Source organism: Chaetura pelagica, unplaced genomic scaffold (genome assembly GCF_000747805.2).
Source record: "Chaetura pelagica isolate M959 unplaced genomic scaffold, ChaPel_1.0 scaffold308, whole genome shotgun sequence".
Taxonomy (NCBI): domain Eukaryota; kingdom Metazoa; phylum Chordata; class Aves; order Apodiformes; family Apodidae; genus Chaetura; species Chaetura pelagica.
The window spans coordinates 1,914,295-1,930,881 of NW_009954442.1; the positions used below are offsets into that span (position 1 = coordinate 1,914,295).

Below are 16,587 nucleotides of genomic sequence, written 5' to 3' on the forward strand. Positions count from 1 at the left end.
GAATCCCACACAAGCTAGATAATGACTGCGGTCCCTTTGTTGTGATCAAACCATTGGAGGCCACATTATGGTGGTTACTTTTTTGTTCTCTATGGGAGCTGAATGATGGAGCAGTATCATGAAACTACTCTCTTGGCTCTTGACCCATAATAATAAGGTGTCACGTAGTGAATGGATTTGAAATTGCTGGGAACTTGCTTACTGGGCAGAATTTATCAAGAGGCTATCCCATCAGGCAGAGAATGAGGCAAAGAGCTCCCTGAAAGTTACTGCTGCTTTTTATTATCAGGTATAAACTTTTTTTTAATGTTTTTAGATTATGTTGGAATTAATGTGTGGCAATCAAAAAGTAGTTGCTGCTGTAATAAATGAGATATTTGTTAACTTCAATGGTGTCCAAATGGGTAACAAGATATTGAGAAAACCTCTTTTTCCCCTGGACTCTTATCTCTATTATTTCCCCATCAATCTCAAATGAAACATTGTGCTGTATTAGATAGACTTGCACAATGCATTTTGGTTTAGGTCAAGGCCATTGATTTTGAAAGAGCAGACTATACAAGATTAGTTAATGTAACTCTGGGAAATTACAGAGCAGAAGGATTTGGTGATTTAACAGCTAAATACACTCTATTTCTGTTACCTGGTTATAGAAAATTATACTTGTATTCTATCCATAAAGAATGAATATATTTAGAATCCATAAAGAATACTATTTTAAAATGTTTATACAATATGGAGAAATGAGATAACTTAGTTTTTATGTGTGTTGTATGTGGTAGTATTAGCATAAAATAATGACAATGAAAAGGATCACTAGGTGTTTTCTTATTTTCTGGAGAATGTGGAGTTGAATGCAACCATTAAATTTTTTTTTTCCTTTTTCTCTCAATTATAAAGACAAATTAGCCTATTCACATGTGTGTATATTAGTAAATCATTATACAAATATCAATATATTAGGTAGAATACAAATAAATATTGAACAGCCAACTTTTTTTACTGTTACAGGACTTGAGTAGTAACTTGCTATGAATAGTACTTTCTATTAGTCTCGAGTGCCTTCCCTCCTCAAGTTCTTCTGGGTTTGAATTTTCAGTTCCTGATGGTGGAACTTGACTGTTATTGTTAATGGCTTTTTTTACAAATCTAGTCAGATCAAATGCTGACTTGGCAGGGCAGGGCAAGGGGAATCGTGGGGGTTGGTGATCAGAGGCAATGAGAGCTGCTGGTGGCTTCAGGGCCCGGGACTGTGCTAGGTTGCTTCCTAGAGCATACCTTCCACACTGGTTACAGCCCAAAGGAAACCAATCTGTGACCAGAGTGGAAACCAAGCACTGGCAAGTGGGGAAGATTGAGCAATCCAGTTGAAAGGCATGTGTGCAGGGTAAACCAACAGTGTAGGTGCACCTATAGTGATCTTGATAGCCTTGGACACTGCAGGGGATTGAAATGTGTTTTTCCTGCTACATATTTTTTTATGATACCTAGTGCTTTTAGGAAATAATGTAAGTATTTAAGACATGCAGAATAACACAACACAAAACATTACCAAAATTCTGCAGATGGCTTCGTTGTTTAAAAAAAAAACACCACCAAGAAACAAAACAACCAACCAAAGAAATATTAAATGCCTTTTTTGTCTCCATCAAGAAAGACAGAAATTTATCTTCATTAACACTTCTGAATGATTAGGTATTTTCTTCATATGGTGAGTAGGGAAGTAGAAAGCTAACCTAGTATTGAAACAGAAAGAAAATAGGACTTTAATGAGGTTTTGATGACCAGGTTAAAAATCTCCCATCTCCCAATATTGAAATGCATAATAAAAAGTAAGTAAATGCAAACCTGTTTCAAATGTCATTGCAATCAGACAAATTTTAATTAAGTTGTTATTGATGAACAATATTTGAAAAGACAAATGGGAGATGATAATGAATTTATCAATACTTTTTATTTTTACTTATTGTGCATAAATTTGTGTAAGTAAAATGTCAGGCAGCACTGTTGACATATTTTCTATGTTGAGCTGAAAAAGAGGAGCAAAATGATCCTTTTCTGAGACTTCAGATGTCATGGATTTCAACCAGGTTATTTTACAGCAAAGAATAGCAGATTTCCTCCAAAGAAATGTTATGTCTGATCAGATAGTGAAAAACCTACCATGCAATCTTTTCTGCTGTCACACTAATGATACCTGAGATTGTGGACAGAAGACAAAGCCGTAGAGTCAGTGGATGGTCTGCAGTAGGAAAAGGTAACCAAGATATAAAATAGGTGGAGGAAGTGTGGAGAGAGAAAAACAAAAACAAACCAACCAGTTAATTTTAATATCTCTGATAAATCCAGATTAAAAAAAAAAAAAAAAAGTTTTTATATTACTTCAAAAATTAAAACAATATGACTCTTTGAACTTCAGATGTAGTTTATCTTTTCTTTTACACTTTTTGGCAACTTTTCTTTTTGTTTTTAATTCATTAGCATAAATATTTTACTAGATAAATGCTAGTTTATTAGTATTAATAGTAATTTTCTAGTGATATTCTTAATTTTCCTAAATTCTGCATCATTGTTGCATCTCATGATATGGTTTTAATGTCATGTATTGTATGAACAAAATGTTAACCAATGCACATTTAATCTGTTTGTAATGTCAAACAGACAAGAATCAGAGCTGCTTAATTGAGATTTCTTATGCCTGTCTTTTGTAGTATGAATTAGTGTTAGCCTTATAATAATTTTATTGAAAACTTCAGGATGAATGGACCTATTGCTATTGCTGTTTATTTTGCTAGCAAGACTCTTTTCCATCCCTCTTTGTTTCCTCTGGTGACCCTCTTTGTCCTTTGCTGCTACTATCTGTAAGTTTTCCCAGAAGCCAGTGTTTACAACTTCCCATGGAGCTTTAGGACTTTTCAGTCTTATTGCTTATGATACGGTTAATCTACATGGCATGTGTTTTTGTTTTTCAGGAAACTGAAGCAGCAGTGCAAGCTAAACAGCCGAATGTGGAAGAAGTTTTGTCTAAAGGGTGTCATTTATATAAGGAAAAAACAGCCACTCATCCAGTAAAGGTAATGAAGCAACCTTTAGCAATATCCATTACTGTGTAATGGGTTATGCTTCCCCTGTTGTACACTTGTCCTTGATGTGCTCTGTTTAAAATCAATGAAAGAACTTGGCAAATGGCATCTGTTCTGTGACTGCATAGCCAGGAAAAAAATAATGTTCCCATCTAGAAAATTTTTGTGTAGTGTGATAGGAATATTGGTTTTGACAGAAAGATTATTTTACCTATGCAAGAATAATCTGCATTGAAAGCAAATGTAACTTTTGGTGCGTAATTAATGACATCATATAAGCTTTTTAAAATTCACTTATTTTGAAATCCACTTTCATAAATTTTGTCAATTAAAATAAATTAACATTTTTTCTAGAAAAGGTAATAGTAGGGATTTCTAAGGATATTTTACACTCAGTTTCCAGAAAACTATATAGACCTGAACAGAAATCCTAGAGTGTTATTTTCCCCTTGTTGTCTGCATGCTGAATGGATGATAGAACAAAAATCACACTGCAATAAGTGTGTTCAGTCATTTCATATTACTTACTCCACTTCGCTTTCTAGATATTTTTTTAATTGCATATAAAGAATGGAAATCCTGGCATTTTCAAGGGGAAGAACTAGTACTTGTTTTACGTACCACATACAGTAGTATAAATGTTGTGAAATGGTTCTGTTTAGGCCAAACTTCTGACATAGAAATTTTCTCAGTGTCTATCTCTTTTAAGTGTTAACATCAAAGACACTGAAAACAGCCAATTTCTAGCAGATTTACTGGAACAAGATAACTTTAAATAAAGATTATTATGCTCTTTGAGTGTTAGTTTTGACAATGATATTATAAAATGTGTCTTTGAGGAAATTAGTGGAGTACTGAATATTTCATTTCTAGTCCTTACTTAATTGCATTTTACTTTTTTCATTACATTCTGTAGTTCAGTTAATTGAATGGCTTGTGAAGTTAATTTCTGGTTCAGTGTCTTGTACAATAAGCCATACAATAGTCAATATATACTGTCAGGACTGCTGAATTGCTTTTTTGATGATGTAGGTTTCTTTAAGCTTCCACCCATTAAAATGAGTTGGTCTTCTGTCATTGCTCTTCATTAGTAACTTCCAGCACTGTCTACTATTTATACATTCCAATATAGACCTTTCAGCAAATATAAAACTATTTTTTTACACAGAAAGTGTTTTGTGGAAGCAGAAATAATTTGTACTCAGATTAAGGTGTTTTTAAAAAGATATTACCAAGGTTGCAAAGTTAAACACTCAAAATTTTAGAAAATTCTTTAATTAAAGTGCCTGTGGTAGCTTTGGTTTAGGCTGAACCTTGCCTAATTCAGTACAGGATATGGATGGCATTCATACTGGGAGCAGTAAATCAACACTTATTTGTTTAGTTTGTGGCTTAGAAAAAAGACAAAAAATGACACTGCCTCTTTAAAAGCATTAATTAATTGTGTAGCATTGCTTCACAACTTTGTGGTTTATTTGGTTGTCTGAAGCACCTTTGTCTTAACTTCCTTTTTTTTCTCTCTAATTTCCTTCATTCACCACAATCTTCTCATTCTTTTCAATACTTCTTCAATAAAGTAGAGATCCTTTAGGCTCTTTCACAGAGCAAGCCTCTCCTGTGCTGCAAAGTGGAATATGCCAGGAAATTAAAGATATTGGTGCAATTATATGCATTGTATCTGAATTAATGTTTTCATACATAACCTTACTCTGGCATTTCCTAATGCTTAGCTCTTTATCCTTGCAGCCTTTATAATATACTCTCATTATAGTGTTTTGAATGTAAATTAAATCCCATTGATTTTTATTGACACATACTTAATCTTATCTTATAGCTATGTCACTGAAATAAATGTATTTTCACACTTTCACTAAGCATACTGAAAGTGCTGATATTGGAATTTCTAAAAATATTTTTGTTGGCGAATGAAACTGTAGTATATGCTGATTCAAGAGTCAAGAATGGGATGAGACGTGATCCTTTAAGCACTAACACTTTAATAATCAGACCTATTCACTTTTTAAAAATGGATTTAATGCTTTTGAAATTAATTTTTTAAAAGCTTTTGCGGGTGAGGGAGGTAGAAGTTACTGATGTGACAGTGGCAGTAGAAAGACTGTACACCCCAGTCTCATGATTAGCAGCAGTTAAACAGAACAGTTTGTTCAGGAAGACTTTTTGTGGCAGTGGAAGAGCTGTAGTTCCCTTACCACAGCACTCAGTTTGTCCTTTCCCATGTTTGGTGGCAGAATAAGCTGTGAGGAACTAATTTTCATTGCCCTCAGCCTTGCATTTACAGGACTACATAATTTCTTTCTCTAAATACTCCTACCATGTTTTAGTGCTATCATTGAAATTAGTTTGTGTACGAATGTTAACTTCACTTAAATTGCACAGGTGCTGCTATTTGAAATAAATAAATATATTAATAAAAGTGTTCCTCAGTGCAACTTTTTTGATGTTCATACTTGTCATGAAAGCTCTAGAGTTACAGTGAAATTATTGTGCTTAAAGAAGTTAACATTTTAATGCACACATGGTAATTTTATGGCAGATGGAAGATGGGATCAAACTGTAATTCTGACAGAAGAGTTTGGAACTAGCTACTCTTCTTAGAGTCATACATGTTACATGTTGCCTAATCTGGATAATAGTCTATTATCAAGGAGAATCTCTGATATTCCTGACTTGTGATTTTATATTTAAAGCAGCCCTTAAACTGCTCTTAAAGAGAGTATGTTGGTTTATTACCTAATGCAGATTATATCCGTTCTCTCCTGCCCTGTCAAAAAGCATTTGTCCAGATTTCATACTAATATTCTGGCTTCTGTTGGTGACAGAAATAAAAATAAATAAATAATAATAAAAAAACCAAACCAACAACTTTGCAGGTTTAGACTATTTGTGGCAAAGATTAAGGCAAAATCTAGAAAATCTCCCCTGGCATATCAGAATATAAAACTGTCCTACCTCAGTGTCTGTGTGCATGCATGAGTGTGTACACTTCAATTTAATGAATATTGTTCCCTAACCCTTTCCTGTCGACCCCTGTCATCTTGGACTCTAGGCAATTAAAGTACCTTTCTTAATGGGTGTCCTGCTTTCATCACAGCTGGATTGTGATTTAGAGTGTATATCTAATCTTGAATTAGAGACAAGAATACTAAAAGCATTCCTGAGTGGCATTGATGCACTGTCCTTTTTGTTGCAATCAGGGAGCAGCTTAAAAAAAAATAAATGCAGTCTTCATTTTAAAAGTTTAAAGTGGCCAGCATAGAATTATCACTCCTTCATCCTTCTTTACAGTCCTTAGAGCAAGAAAGAAAGAAGGGTAGAAGCAACATTTTCAAGTCTAAATGCCTCTTAAGGTTACCTGAGGACTGATGTAATTCACACTCCAGACTTTCATTTAAGTTTTGTTTAAAAGTTACAACTTAGCTATTACTGGTCAGGATTGCGTGCCCACACACTGAAATGTGACTCCCTGAAGACTCATAAGACTTTCTTTTTACTGTTTGTTTTTTTCTCTTTCTTTTTAAATAGGTGGAAGAAAGTGTTCTGTGTTAACATATCATTCACCTTTGTTTTTTATTTTAAAAACTGATTGTCCCAGGTTTGTGATGATAAAAGGCCCCACCTCTCTACAATATATTAAAGAAGAAGCCGTTCTACGTTCCCTAAAAAGGTGTAGAGGCCTGTCAACCAGGGAGCAGGGCAGGCCAGTGCTCCCTGGGAACAGGGAGCAACAGGGGCTACCAACTGGGCTGCAGGTCAGGGTCTCACCCACCAAGAGCCCCTCCTCAGGGGCAGGGCAGGCTGCAGGGGCTGTGTCTGGATGGGGGTCTGGATCAGGGCTGCTGGGAGGATCAGTGTCAAACACAACCTCAGCAGGCTGGGCAGGGTTATGGAGATTTCGAACAGGCTGAGATTGGTCCAGGAAGTCAATCTTTGGTCAGGGTCAGGCAGATGCAGTGTCAGTTTGCCCTGAGCTACAGCAGCCAAACTTTCAGCAAGAATGATGCTTTCAGGACTCTAATACCATAATTGCTGTTTCTACATTTCTGGTTTAATTCAGATAGTCAATCAGATGAAGGAAAATAAGTTAAATAAATTTCTTTTACATTTACTTGCATTATTTTATGCATTATAAATTTAATATATTTTTATTTTCTATTCTAGAAAAAATTAGAAGACTTGGATGCTGACTGGAAGGCAATAAACCATTTAATTCAACAACTAAAGGAAAAGCCAGCACTAGGAGCATTTGGCCTTTTCTCTTCAGGTGTCTGTAAGTGCTTCAGTGTAAACACTTTTTGAAATTAATTACAAATCACACAGTTAAAATGAAAATAGCTGGAGACTACCTAAATTAATTCTGCATCCTTAGAAATTTCAGCCTTAGCTTGTAAATACGAGATGTGCTAGTGTGTCATTTAACTTTCTTTTTTATAGTTTCCTTTCTGTTTTGTGTAATGTGTCCCAGAAGACAAATTAGATTATGGATTTGATTAAAAGATTTCAGCATGCTTTTCAAAGTATTACTGCTTCAAAGTGTCATTTCTTTATTCTATGAAGACATTAGATTTTCACTTTCTATGTATATTAATGGAGGAAAAACTATGAAGGGAAAATAATTACTTAAATTAAAAGATAATAATGTTATGGGTCAAGTGGAAGTAAATAGGTTACAGAATGAAATTCTGAAATTACTTTTTATGGTAGGGCAATGAACTGAGACTATTTCAAGACAAAGCTTGTGTACTCATGGAAAAGTTTGTATGACAACACGGTACGAGTAATTCTGTAGTTAAACATTAAGTCTGTGATATGCATCTCTGGGTGTCTTCAGTTCATGAATCCACAACAAGACACCTAATCTGCATTTAATTTAAATTATTTGGGCAGTATTTATATGATATTTTTCTCATATCTCTTTGCACCTGCTGCTTTCCTACAAGGATTACAAACTCATTTTTATCTCCTTGATAAATGGATTTTATTTCCCACTGCTTTCCTTTGAAATGTAGTGATTAAGCAGGGGTGGAAAAGAAAGACATAGTGGAAGCACTGGGTTAAATCTGAGTTTCTAAAGTCTCCAAGATTCTTTGTTTGATATTGAATTATCTGAGTTGTTTAGATGAAGAATGTTACTAACCCCTACAATTTGAAAAGCTGCTTATCAGATGTGGGAGCAGAAAGTAATTTTTTCTCTCCCCTTTAGATTGGTTGTAACTCAGACTGTGATACAGCTACAGTAGTCACCTGGGAGTTGATTACTTGTAGTTTATTGATCTCTCTTGCATTTAACATGTTTTAATGGGTAGCATACAAGAAAAGATGAAATTGGAAAAGTCTCTACCTTCTACTAGGGATTTTCTAGGACAGCAAAGCAGAAAAATTGTTTTTACAGAGACGTGAATAATTCTACCACATGGACAGAATCCAGAATATTCAGTGCCAGTAGACTGTCCAGCTTCTGTCAGAATAACATATATCGATTCAAGCAAAGCAGGTGCCTTGCTTATGACATTGAGTCTTACTATATAGAACTATAATTTAGTTTTGGTAATTTAGAACTGCTGCAGTTCCAGTGGTGATCATTTCTATTTCCTAAAGTGGGGTAAATGCCACCAGCATTTTTTAAAACAGTATCTTTGTTTTACAGGATTTTGTTCCAAGGTATGCTACAGAATTTCATGTAATGACAGAGGGAACGGAAGGAGATGTGTAATCAGGTGTTGCTGGGTCATGAAACTTACTTTGTCAGTTTTGCATGTCAGCAGGTTATGTTAGAGGGGGGAGGAAGTGTTCGTGAATTGGCTAGTATTTGCTTTTACAAAGGAAACAGTAAGAATGGAAAAGAGAGAGAACACAGAGTAATAATGCAATAGATTCCTATATTAACGCATCTTTAGATAAAGAATTGTAACAATATTGATTTACCTTAATTCAAGATGTAGGCTCTGACTACTAACTACTAACATTTCTGAGGCTCAGCAGGTGGAATTTAGCCTGCAGAAAATGAAAGCACTGGAGTTCCGTAAAGGCAGGAAGTAAGACTGATTTACTTTCATTGCCAGGAACTCTTAAAATTTGAACCTGTGCTTGTAACACTAACTCATAAATTTTCTTTATTTGAGTCAGTTTACCGCAATTGTGTCATTATAGATGCATTTATTAGATATATCTATACATTGGAGCTGTACAGTTCCGAAGGGACAAGGCATCTATTCTGCTTGCTGAAAACAGTCGATTAGTGCAGGTTACTCAGGTTCATATCTAGTCAGGTTTTTAATATCTCCAAGAGTGGAGATTCTATAATATCTTCCATCAACCTGTTCCAGTTTTGAACCACTCTCACAGTAAAAAAAAAGTTTCCTCTTCTAGTGAAATAGATTTTCTAGTATTTCAGTTTTTGCATGGTGACTCTTATCCAGTCATTGAGCATCAGTGAAGAAAGTTTGGCTCTGTCTTCTTTATTCCACCAATCAGATATTTATAGACATGGGTATGATCCCCCTGAGCCTTCTCATCCTCAGGCTGAGACAGCAGGTTTCTGTAGATAGAAAGACTGCAAAAATAGAAAGTGGTATGTGTTACTAAAGTATCCTTGTATTTATCATGGGTTTTCTTATGCTATGCTAAAACTTCTGTATTTATTTTAACAACTTACATTATAGACATTTGTATGTCTTACATGTTCTGTGTTGCTAATTCTCATGTACTGTGCATTCACACGCATAGACGCTCAAACTGGCTATGAGAGAATAATCTTTAACAAAGCCTTCTAAAATCTAAACAATCATCTCATTAAAGGTAGTTAAAAGAAAATATTAAAATGCACAAAGTTATTTTGAAAGGGCTCTGTGAAACAATTGCAGTATCTCCTGTTGATTATTCACTTCCTTATTCTATAGAGACTTTTGTGGACATCAGAATTTGATAATGTTGATGTCTGTGTTTGAGAACAGGGAATGAAGATATAATTGCTAACCTCTACTGCCCTGTCAGGTGTCATCTGGTCTAGTTTGGCTACAAGAACTCAGCCAGAGGGTGTTGCTAAATATATCATCTGGTGACTGTTACAGAGGTAAAACACCCTGTTTATCATTATTTCTAGGTCTGTGTATTATAGTTTCTTTGGCAGAAGAAGCACTAAAAAAAGTCCTTAATATCCCATGAGTCCAGTGTACCCTCGGGCATAGTGAACAAGAACTGCTTTTCCAGCTCAGAAAATGTACTTAGCTGAAGGGTATGTCTGAAACCTTAGCAAAGATTGACTTCCAAAACAAGAAGATTCAGGAAGGAAATCACACTTGCTATCTGTACTTGTCATGGTAACATGAAATTGTGTGAATGTCTCTATCCAAATACCTTGATGCATTGCTTAGCCAGCAGTTTGAAAACATTTTAAGCTGAGAGAAATGCAATTTTGGAATGTGCTTTTACAGGAGGGACAGATTTTAACAATATCATTAACATTCATATTACTTCTTTGTACAGAAGTGCTACCACTGTATGTACTTAATAAGTTTGGTTATACAGTGCTTTACTAACCCCTCTGAATACATTTTGGGGTGAAAAGCATTCCAGACTTTGATCCCAAGTAAGACATTTTCTGTTACTTGCCTTCATTCAAGTAAGACATTAGGGGGAAATTTTGGCCACTTTCAACCGTGCTATACTTGAAGGTAATGAAACTAACTAAAAATAGCTGAAAAATAGTTATTTTGGAGCGTTCCTTGGTAGCATGTCTAAAAAAAAGAAAGAAAACAAGAGTTAGTTTTGGTTTATGAATTGTAACATAGTTAAGAGTTGCACAGAGTTGTAGCAATAGGATGAGGGGCAATGGCAGGGTAGATTTAGATTAGACATTAGGAGGAAGTTCTTTACAATGAGGGAGGTGAAGCACTGGAGCAGGTTGCCCAGAGAGGTGGTGGACATCCCATCTCATTCAAGGTCAGGTTTGACCAGACTCTTGAGTAACCTGAGCTAGTGAAACAGGTCTCTGTGTACTTTAGGGGGCTGGATTAGATTACTTTTAAAGGTCCCTTCCAACCCCACACATTCTATGATTCTATGATTCATTTAACAGAATAAGGGAGAATAGGAGAGAAGTGATTTATCAAGCTGAATTCATTAGAAGCAGGTTGTAATGCAAGGATTGTGAGCTGCAGCAACTCAACAGCTGATTTAACCAAAACAGAATTCATCACTTATTGCCCCATATATTCAGCTGGGGTGTAAAAAATAAATAAACTACAGCCATCACCTCTATAGTTTATAGGGTTATAGTTTATAGTTTGAGGGTGTGACTTGAAGGAATTATATTTGTGAATTTGGGGAAATTAGTGACAGCAGAGTTTCAGTTGCTCATCCTTTGAGATTTTAGTTGAAGAAGTTCATCCTAAGGTAGTTCTCCTTCAGTTTGGGAAAGTTTAATTTGCCTTATTTCTCCATTAAACTAGTCCCCACCTGGATTAGGCATGCTGCTTTGTTCTAGGTCTGTAAAATTTTAGAAAACAATTCTTGAAAAGTATCATTAATGTTACTCTCTGAGTATATGTGCCACTGTAGCTTAATACAGCTGAAATTCATATGCATTGTTTGGAATGTAACATAACATAGGAAGCATATACTGATGCTACTAAAAATATAGAATTCCTGAAACTGTAGGTTTCTCATGAAAATTAGCAGCAAACAAAAGCATGTATATGAAAATATATACCTTGATGAAATAGAGTTTAAAACTAAAATCCAGTGACCTCTGTATTTTATGCATCTGGAATTTTGGTTTATTTTTTTATCAAATGCGTAGTTGAGTGACCTATTATTCTGTAGTGATTAGTTCTAAGATAGAAAGATGTACAGATTGAGCATAGCAATATCGTGCATTCTGAAGACTCCCTGTTAAATCTCTAATATGGTATTTGGGTAATATTTTCAGTGGTGATGAAGGACACTCTGTTTTTGAAAGTACAACTGTTGAAATATATTGATTTTATGGATTTCAGAGCTGGATCATGAAATGTCCCACTGCCTCTTTAAAAACAAACAAATCATTTACTTTTAAGAGACATTCAAGACACAAAGACAAAAACATAAGAAAAGAAATTACAACAACTAGCTTTGGGCAAAAACGCACCATAGATACTATTTTATTTTTGGTAGTATTTCATAGCTAATGTGTTCTGAAGCAGTAATTGTTTATATGTTATGCACAGTCCTTGAGTTAACCCATATGCTGTAGTTCAGAACTCTGTTTCTCAAAATTTCCAAATACTAGTCTTAAAAAATTTTTGTGCACTTATTTAGTGCACCTGAAAAGACAACAGAATGTGTATTCAGAGTGTAAATCAAAAGCAAATTTACAAATTATGGTATCTGTATTGTTTATAGCAGCTGGTATAGTATAATTGAGACCAAGAATACACAGAATAATTCCTTGGGGAAGACTGAACAATCTAGGAATGTGTACGTCTACTGCATTCTTGATACTAATGCAAATGTGTTGACATTTAAAAATAAATTGTGAATAACATTCACCATTTAAAAGAACCATCAGCTACTTAAATGCTGTGTGGGGAACATGGTGCATATTTAATATTTCAGAACCATTCCCCACATAGCTGTGCAGCTACAAATCCACAGCATGCATTGGTTGTCACAAGTAGTTCTACAGTGAATTAGAAGGCAACACTAGTTTTAGTAGTCCATTCTATCTAACATTAGTTTTAGGGCACCAGTAAAGAAGATCACTAGCATGAAAGTTGTAATAAAGAGAAATATTATTTCCAATAATGGCCATGTCCAGAATTGTATAGTTGAGGATACTTGTGCATGTAGAATCTAAAGGAAATATCTGTTTTAAATAGTTATAATTCAGTTTAACTCTATGAAAAGTTTTACTGAAATAAAATGCAAGAGAAAAAATTGGGAAAAAACAGGGAACAGTGCAGTAGGAAAGAATCACAGAGAATACCTTGACTAACTGAACTGGTGGAAAGCAGTAAGAGTAGTCTCTTCCTTAAGCCAGCTGGTCTATCATAGGCTGTTCATGCTCACATAAAGTGGTGTAGTAAAGGAATAGATTGTTGTCTTTACCATTTTTTTTGGTTGCTTTTGGATGAAGAAAAAGATAATAGTTTATTTATATAATTTTAATTTTCTTAGTTTTGACTCCTTTTACTGTCAAGACTTCTGTATTAAAGAAGTTCACAGATGTCAGCCTGACTTGGCCGTATTGTGTGTACGTAGCCATGTATTTAGTTTCCCAATTGTGTTCAGAAAAGAAGCTGCCTGATTATTCCATCTGATTTTCATTAAGAAGCTTTTTTGCTTCTAACACATGTGACACATCTAACAAATAGCAATATGGCACAAAGCTGAATCTGTTACCATTTGATTGGAGATTTTTCAAGGTCAGGACCCAGTTTCACAAGCAGTTCTATTTTTCAATACAGCTGACATCAGACACAAGCTGAAGACAAACTTGTCTAATAAAGCTTTCAGATTCAATTTTCTCTCTGCATATAGCTTCAGGAGTGTCTGGAGGTCATTCACAGCATGTGCTACAACACCAACAGGGAGAAGTAATGAAAAGAGTCTAGATAAAAAGCTGACATTGCCTTCAGAGCTGTGTGAATAAAAACATAATAAGTAAGTTTATAAACGCAAATCCCTTATGATTCTCAGAATTTCTGTCTTGAACTTTATAGCATATCTTGATGTGAGGATTTGTTTCTGGATTATCTGACAAGTTTAAAAATGTATGTAAAATATACCTAAGCCACAAAAAACCTATTTAAATCTAAAGAAAGAAGGTTACAACTTTATGTTTAACATTCTATTTCAGGAGTCTTACAATAGGTTACTCTTTGAAAGTATCCTTAATAAACAGGTGTGACAGTGCAGTTTACAAAGACAATGTGGACTTTTACTTTGATATTTCAGGGATCAGTTGATTAAATAAAATTCACTCTGGGTAACAATTCAGAATTTTTATTATACTCATACCTATCATTAAATGTAAATCATAAAGTGAAAACAGGATTTGGCTGCTTTACTGTTATTAAAGAAAATAGAAAAACTTTGTTCTATTCTATAACAAGTTGTTTGATGTGCAACTGTCAAGATTTATGATGTTAATAAGATTAATACTATAATCAGTCTTTCAAAGGACTTGATTCAACTATTCCATTTTTAAAATATGCTGTGTTATTTTCTTCTGAGGACCAGGCTTTGCAGTTTGTTTTGTTTCATTTAATTTCTTGTTCAATACTAAGTAGCAGCAGGATATACAGGATTAATTTTTATTAAATCCTAAAAAATTTAAATTATAGCATACTGTAGAATTCATCAGACTTTTATTGACAACCTGTACGATGTGAGAGCACAGGACTAAGTTATAGTTATGGTTGGTCTTTTTCATGTGGCTTATGTAACATGGGTCAGGAAGGACTTAAATTAATGTTTATTTTTCTCTAGTACTTTATTCAGTACATGCTGCAGAATCCAATGTTAGTAATTTTCAAGAAATGTGGCAACAGCACAGTTGTATCATTTTTAAAACACAGATAGACAGAACCAAGAATTAGAATTAGTCCATTCTGGAAGGTATGGAAAAAAGGGATTCTCCTTAAAGTTCCTGTCAAAAATGTCTCCATAAAAAAAAAAAAAAGAAAAAAAAAAAAAGTTTTTGCTTTTTTTTCAGTCTACATCACACCTCTTTTTGTTGTTGTTGTTGTTTTTTGTGGTGTTGGTTGGTTGGTTTGTTTTGGGTTTTTTTGTGTGTGTGCTTTAAATCTCTCTCCTTCCTTTCTATAACATGACATTATAGTATCTAACTATTCAGATAGCAAAGGCTTGCAAATAGAAGTAATCTCTTTTTTCTGATTCCTTTTATATAGTAATTAGGTCTATTGACAACTACCTGATGTGAAAATCTCTTTAATTTGCTGGAATCATAGAAAGTGGTAGGACTTTCTAAGCACAGTCCTTTTGATGTGTGTGCTGTTCTTTGTCTTTTTAGAAGAGCAAAGCAAGCTGGCTGAAATGAGCAGTGCCCAGTGCTGCCCTGGTTATATCCTACCAGGAAATGTCTTCTTTGACATCCTTCTTAATATTTCTGTGGTGGCTGGAGCTACCACAGAATTAGGTTTGCTCTACAGAGAAAGAGCCAACCAAAGAATGTTAGCAAGTGTAATCACTATGAGCAAAGTGGATACCACAGAGAATGAGGAGCAAAGCTCATAAAGCTCATAATTGCTTCTAAGGTTTCTACCCTAGTTAGATGGCATGAGACAATGAACAATAGAGACTGGTTTCTTAACTATAGAATGCTAAAATGAGGAAAAGACAAAAGAAATCTTCTCCTCCAGTTAAGAAATTCTTTAGTCCAGCTGTTTATATGTCACTGGAATATCAGACTGCTTTGTTTGTGTCAGTGTGGAGTAGCAGGCAACATAGTCATGGAGATACACAGCTAGAGATTTGCATTACTGATATTTCCTTCAAAAATGGCTCAGTGATCAGATGACACATAAGTTCCCAAAGACAGTTTTCCTGCGATCAAACTAAAATAGCTGGAAGAGATACGGAGTTTAGTTTGATGTGGTAAGTGGGCATTATATGTGTTTTCATGAGAAAGCTTGACAAGAGTTTCACAAAGTAGTATGATGCAAGATATCTTAACATTTATGATGAAAGAACAGAAGATGCTTGCAGAGATTAGGGGAATTACTTTGTCAAAAACAAAGTGGCAGTGATGATGTTGTCTTCTCTAACTTTGAACAACTGCTTTTAATTCTGCAGTACTTCTCTCTAACAATGTTAGAGTTCTAAATTTTTCAATTAATACTGTAATGCTATTAAATTAGCTAATAACTGAACTCATAATTTCAGAGCTTCTTCAAAGCTGTTCTGAGTTTTTCATTGTTGTTTGTTTTTTGTGGTGTTTTTTTTAAACTACGTGGTTCCTAAAATGTGATTGGCTCTTTGACATTCTTAAGAGGTGACTCTGTGTATAATGTTTTATACTTTTTTCTTCAGATTTCTCCTTGGCTATGATACCAATTTATGCCTTCTAAACCAATTTGTAGATCTTAAAAAATTAGAAGACGTGTATTTCGTGAGACTAATAGTTGAAGCTGTTAGCACTATGTGCTTTTCCTTATATCAAAGAAAGTTTCCAGAATTTGGTTGCATGCCAGTAGCAGTACACTGGAAATGTAAATTGTTGTCATAAAGATTGGAGTTCAATTGAAAGCTGCATACTAAATCAAGGAACTTGTTACTTCTACTGACAAAAGGAATACTGAGGGGTGCTTGCATCATTTGTGACAGATGTTGTCACAGCTTTTTTCATAAGGCACGTATGTGACAGAATTTGATGGAACAGCACAACTGCTGTAGTACAAAACATCCATTTTCATGAAACCCTTTTGTAACAACTTCAGCAATTGCTTACTCAAAAAGACTCCTGTCCTTCGGGGGAGGGGGGGGG

The 16,587-nt window shown here is 34.7% G+C and overlaps 1 protein-coding gene across 1 annotated transcript in view; it reads left to right on the top strand.

Annotated features, from left to right (window-relative positions):
• Positions 1-16,587, top strand: part of DMD (dystrophin) — a 909,379-nt gene that overhangs the window by 559,519 nt on the left and 333,273 nt on the right. The window contains exons 48-49 of the mRNA XM_010004489.1: positions 2,973-3,074; positions 7,263-7,383. Coding sequence (XP_010002791.1) covers positions 2,973-3,074; positions 7,263-7,383 — 223 coding nt within the window. The remainder of the gene's footprint in view (positions 1-2,972; positions 3,075-7,262; positions 7,384-16,587) is intronic.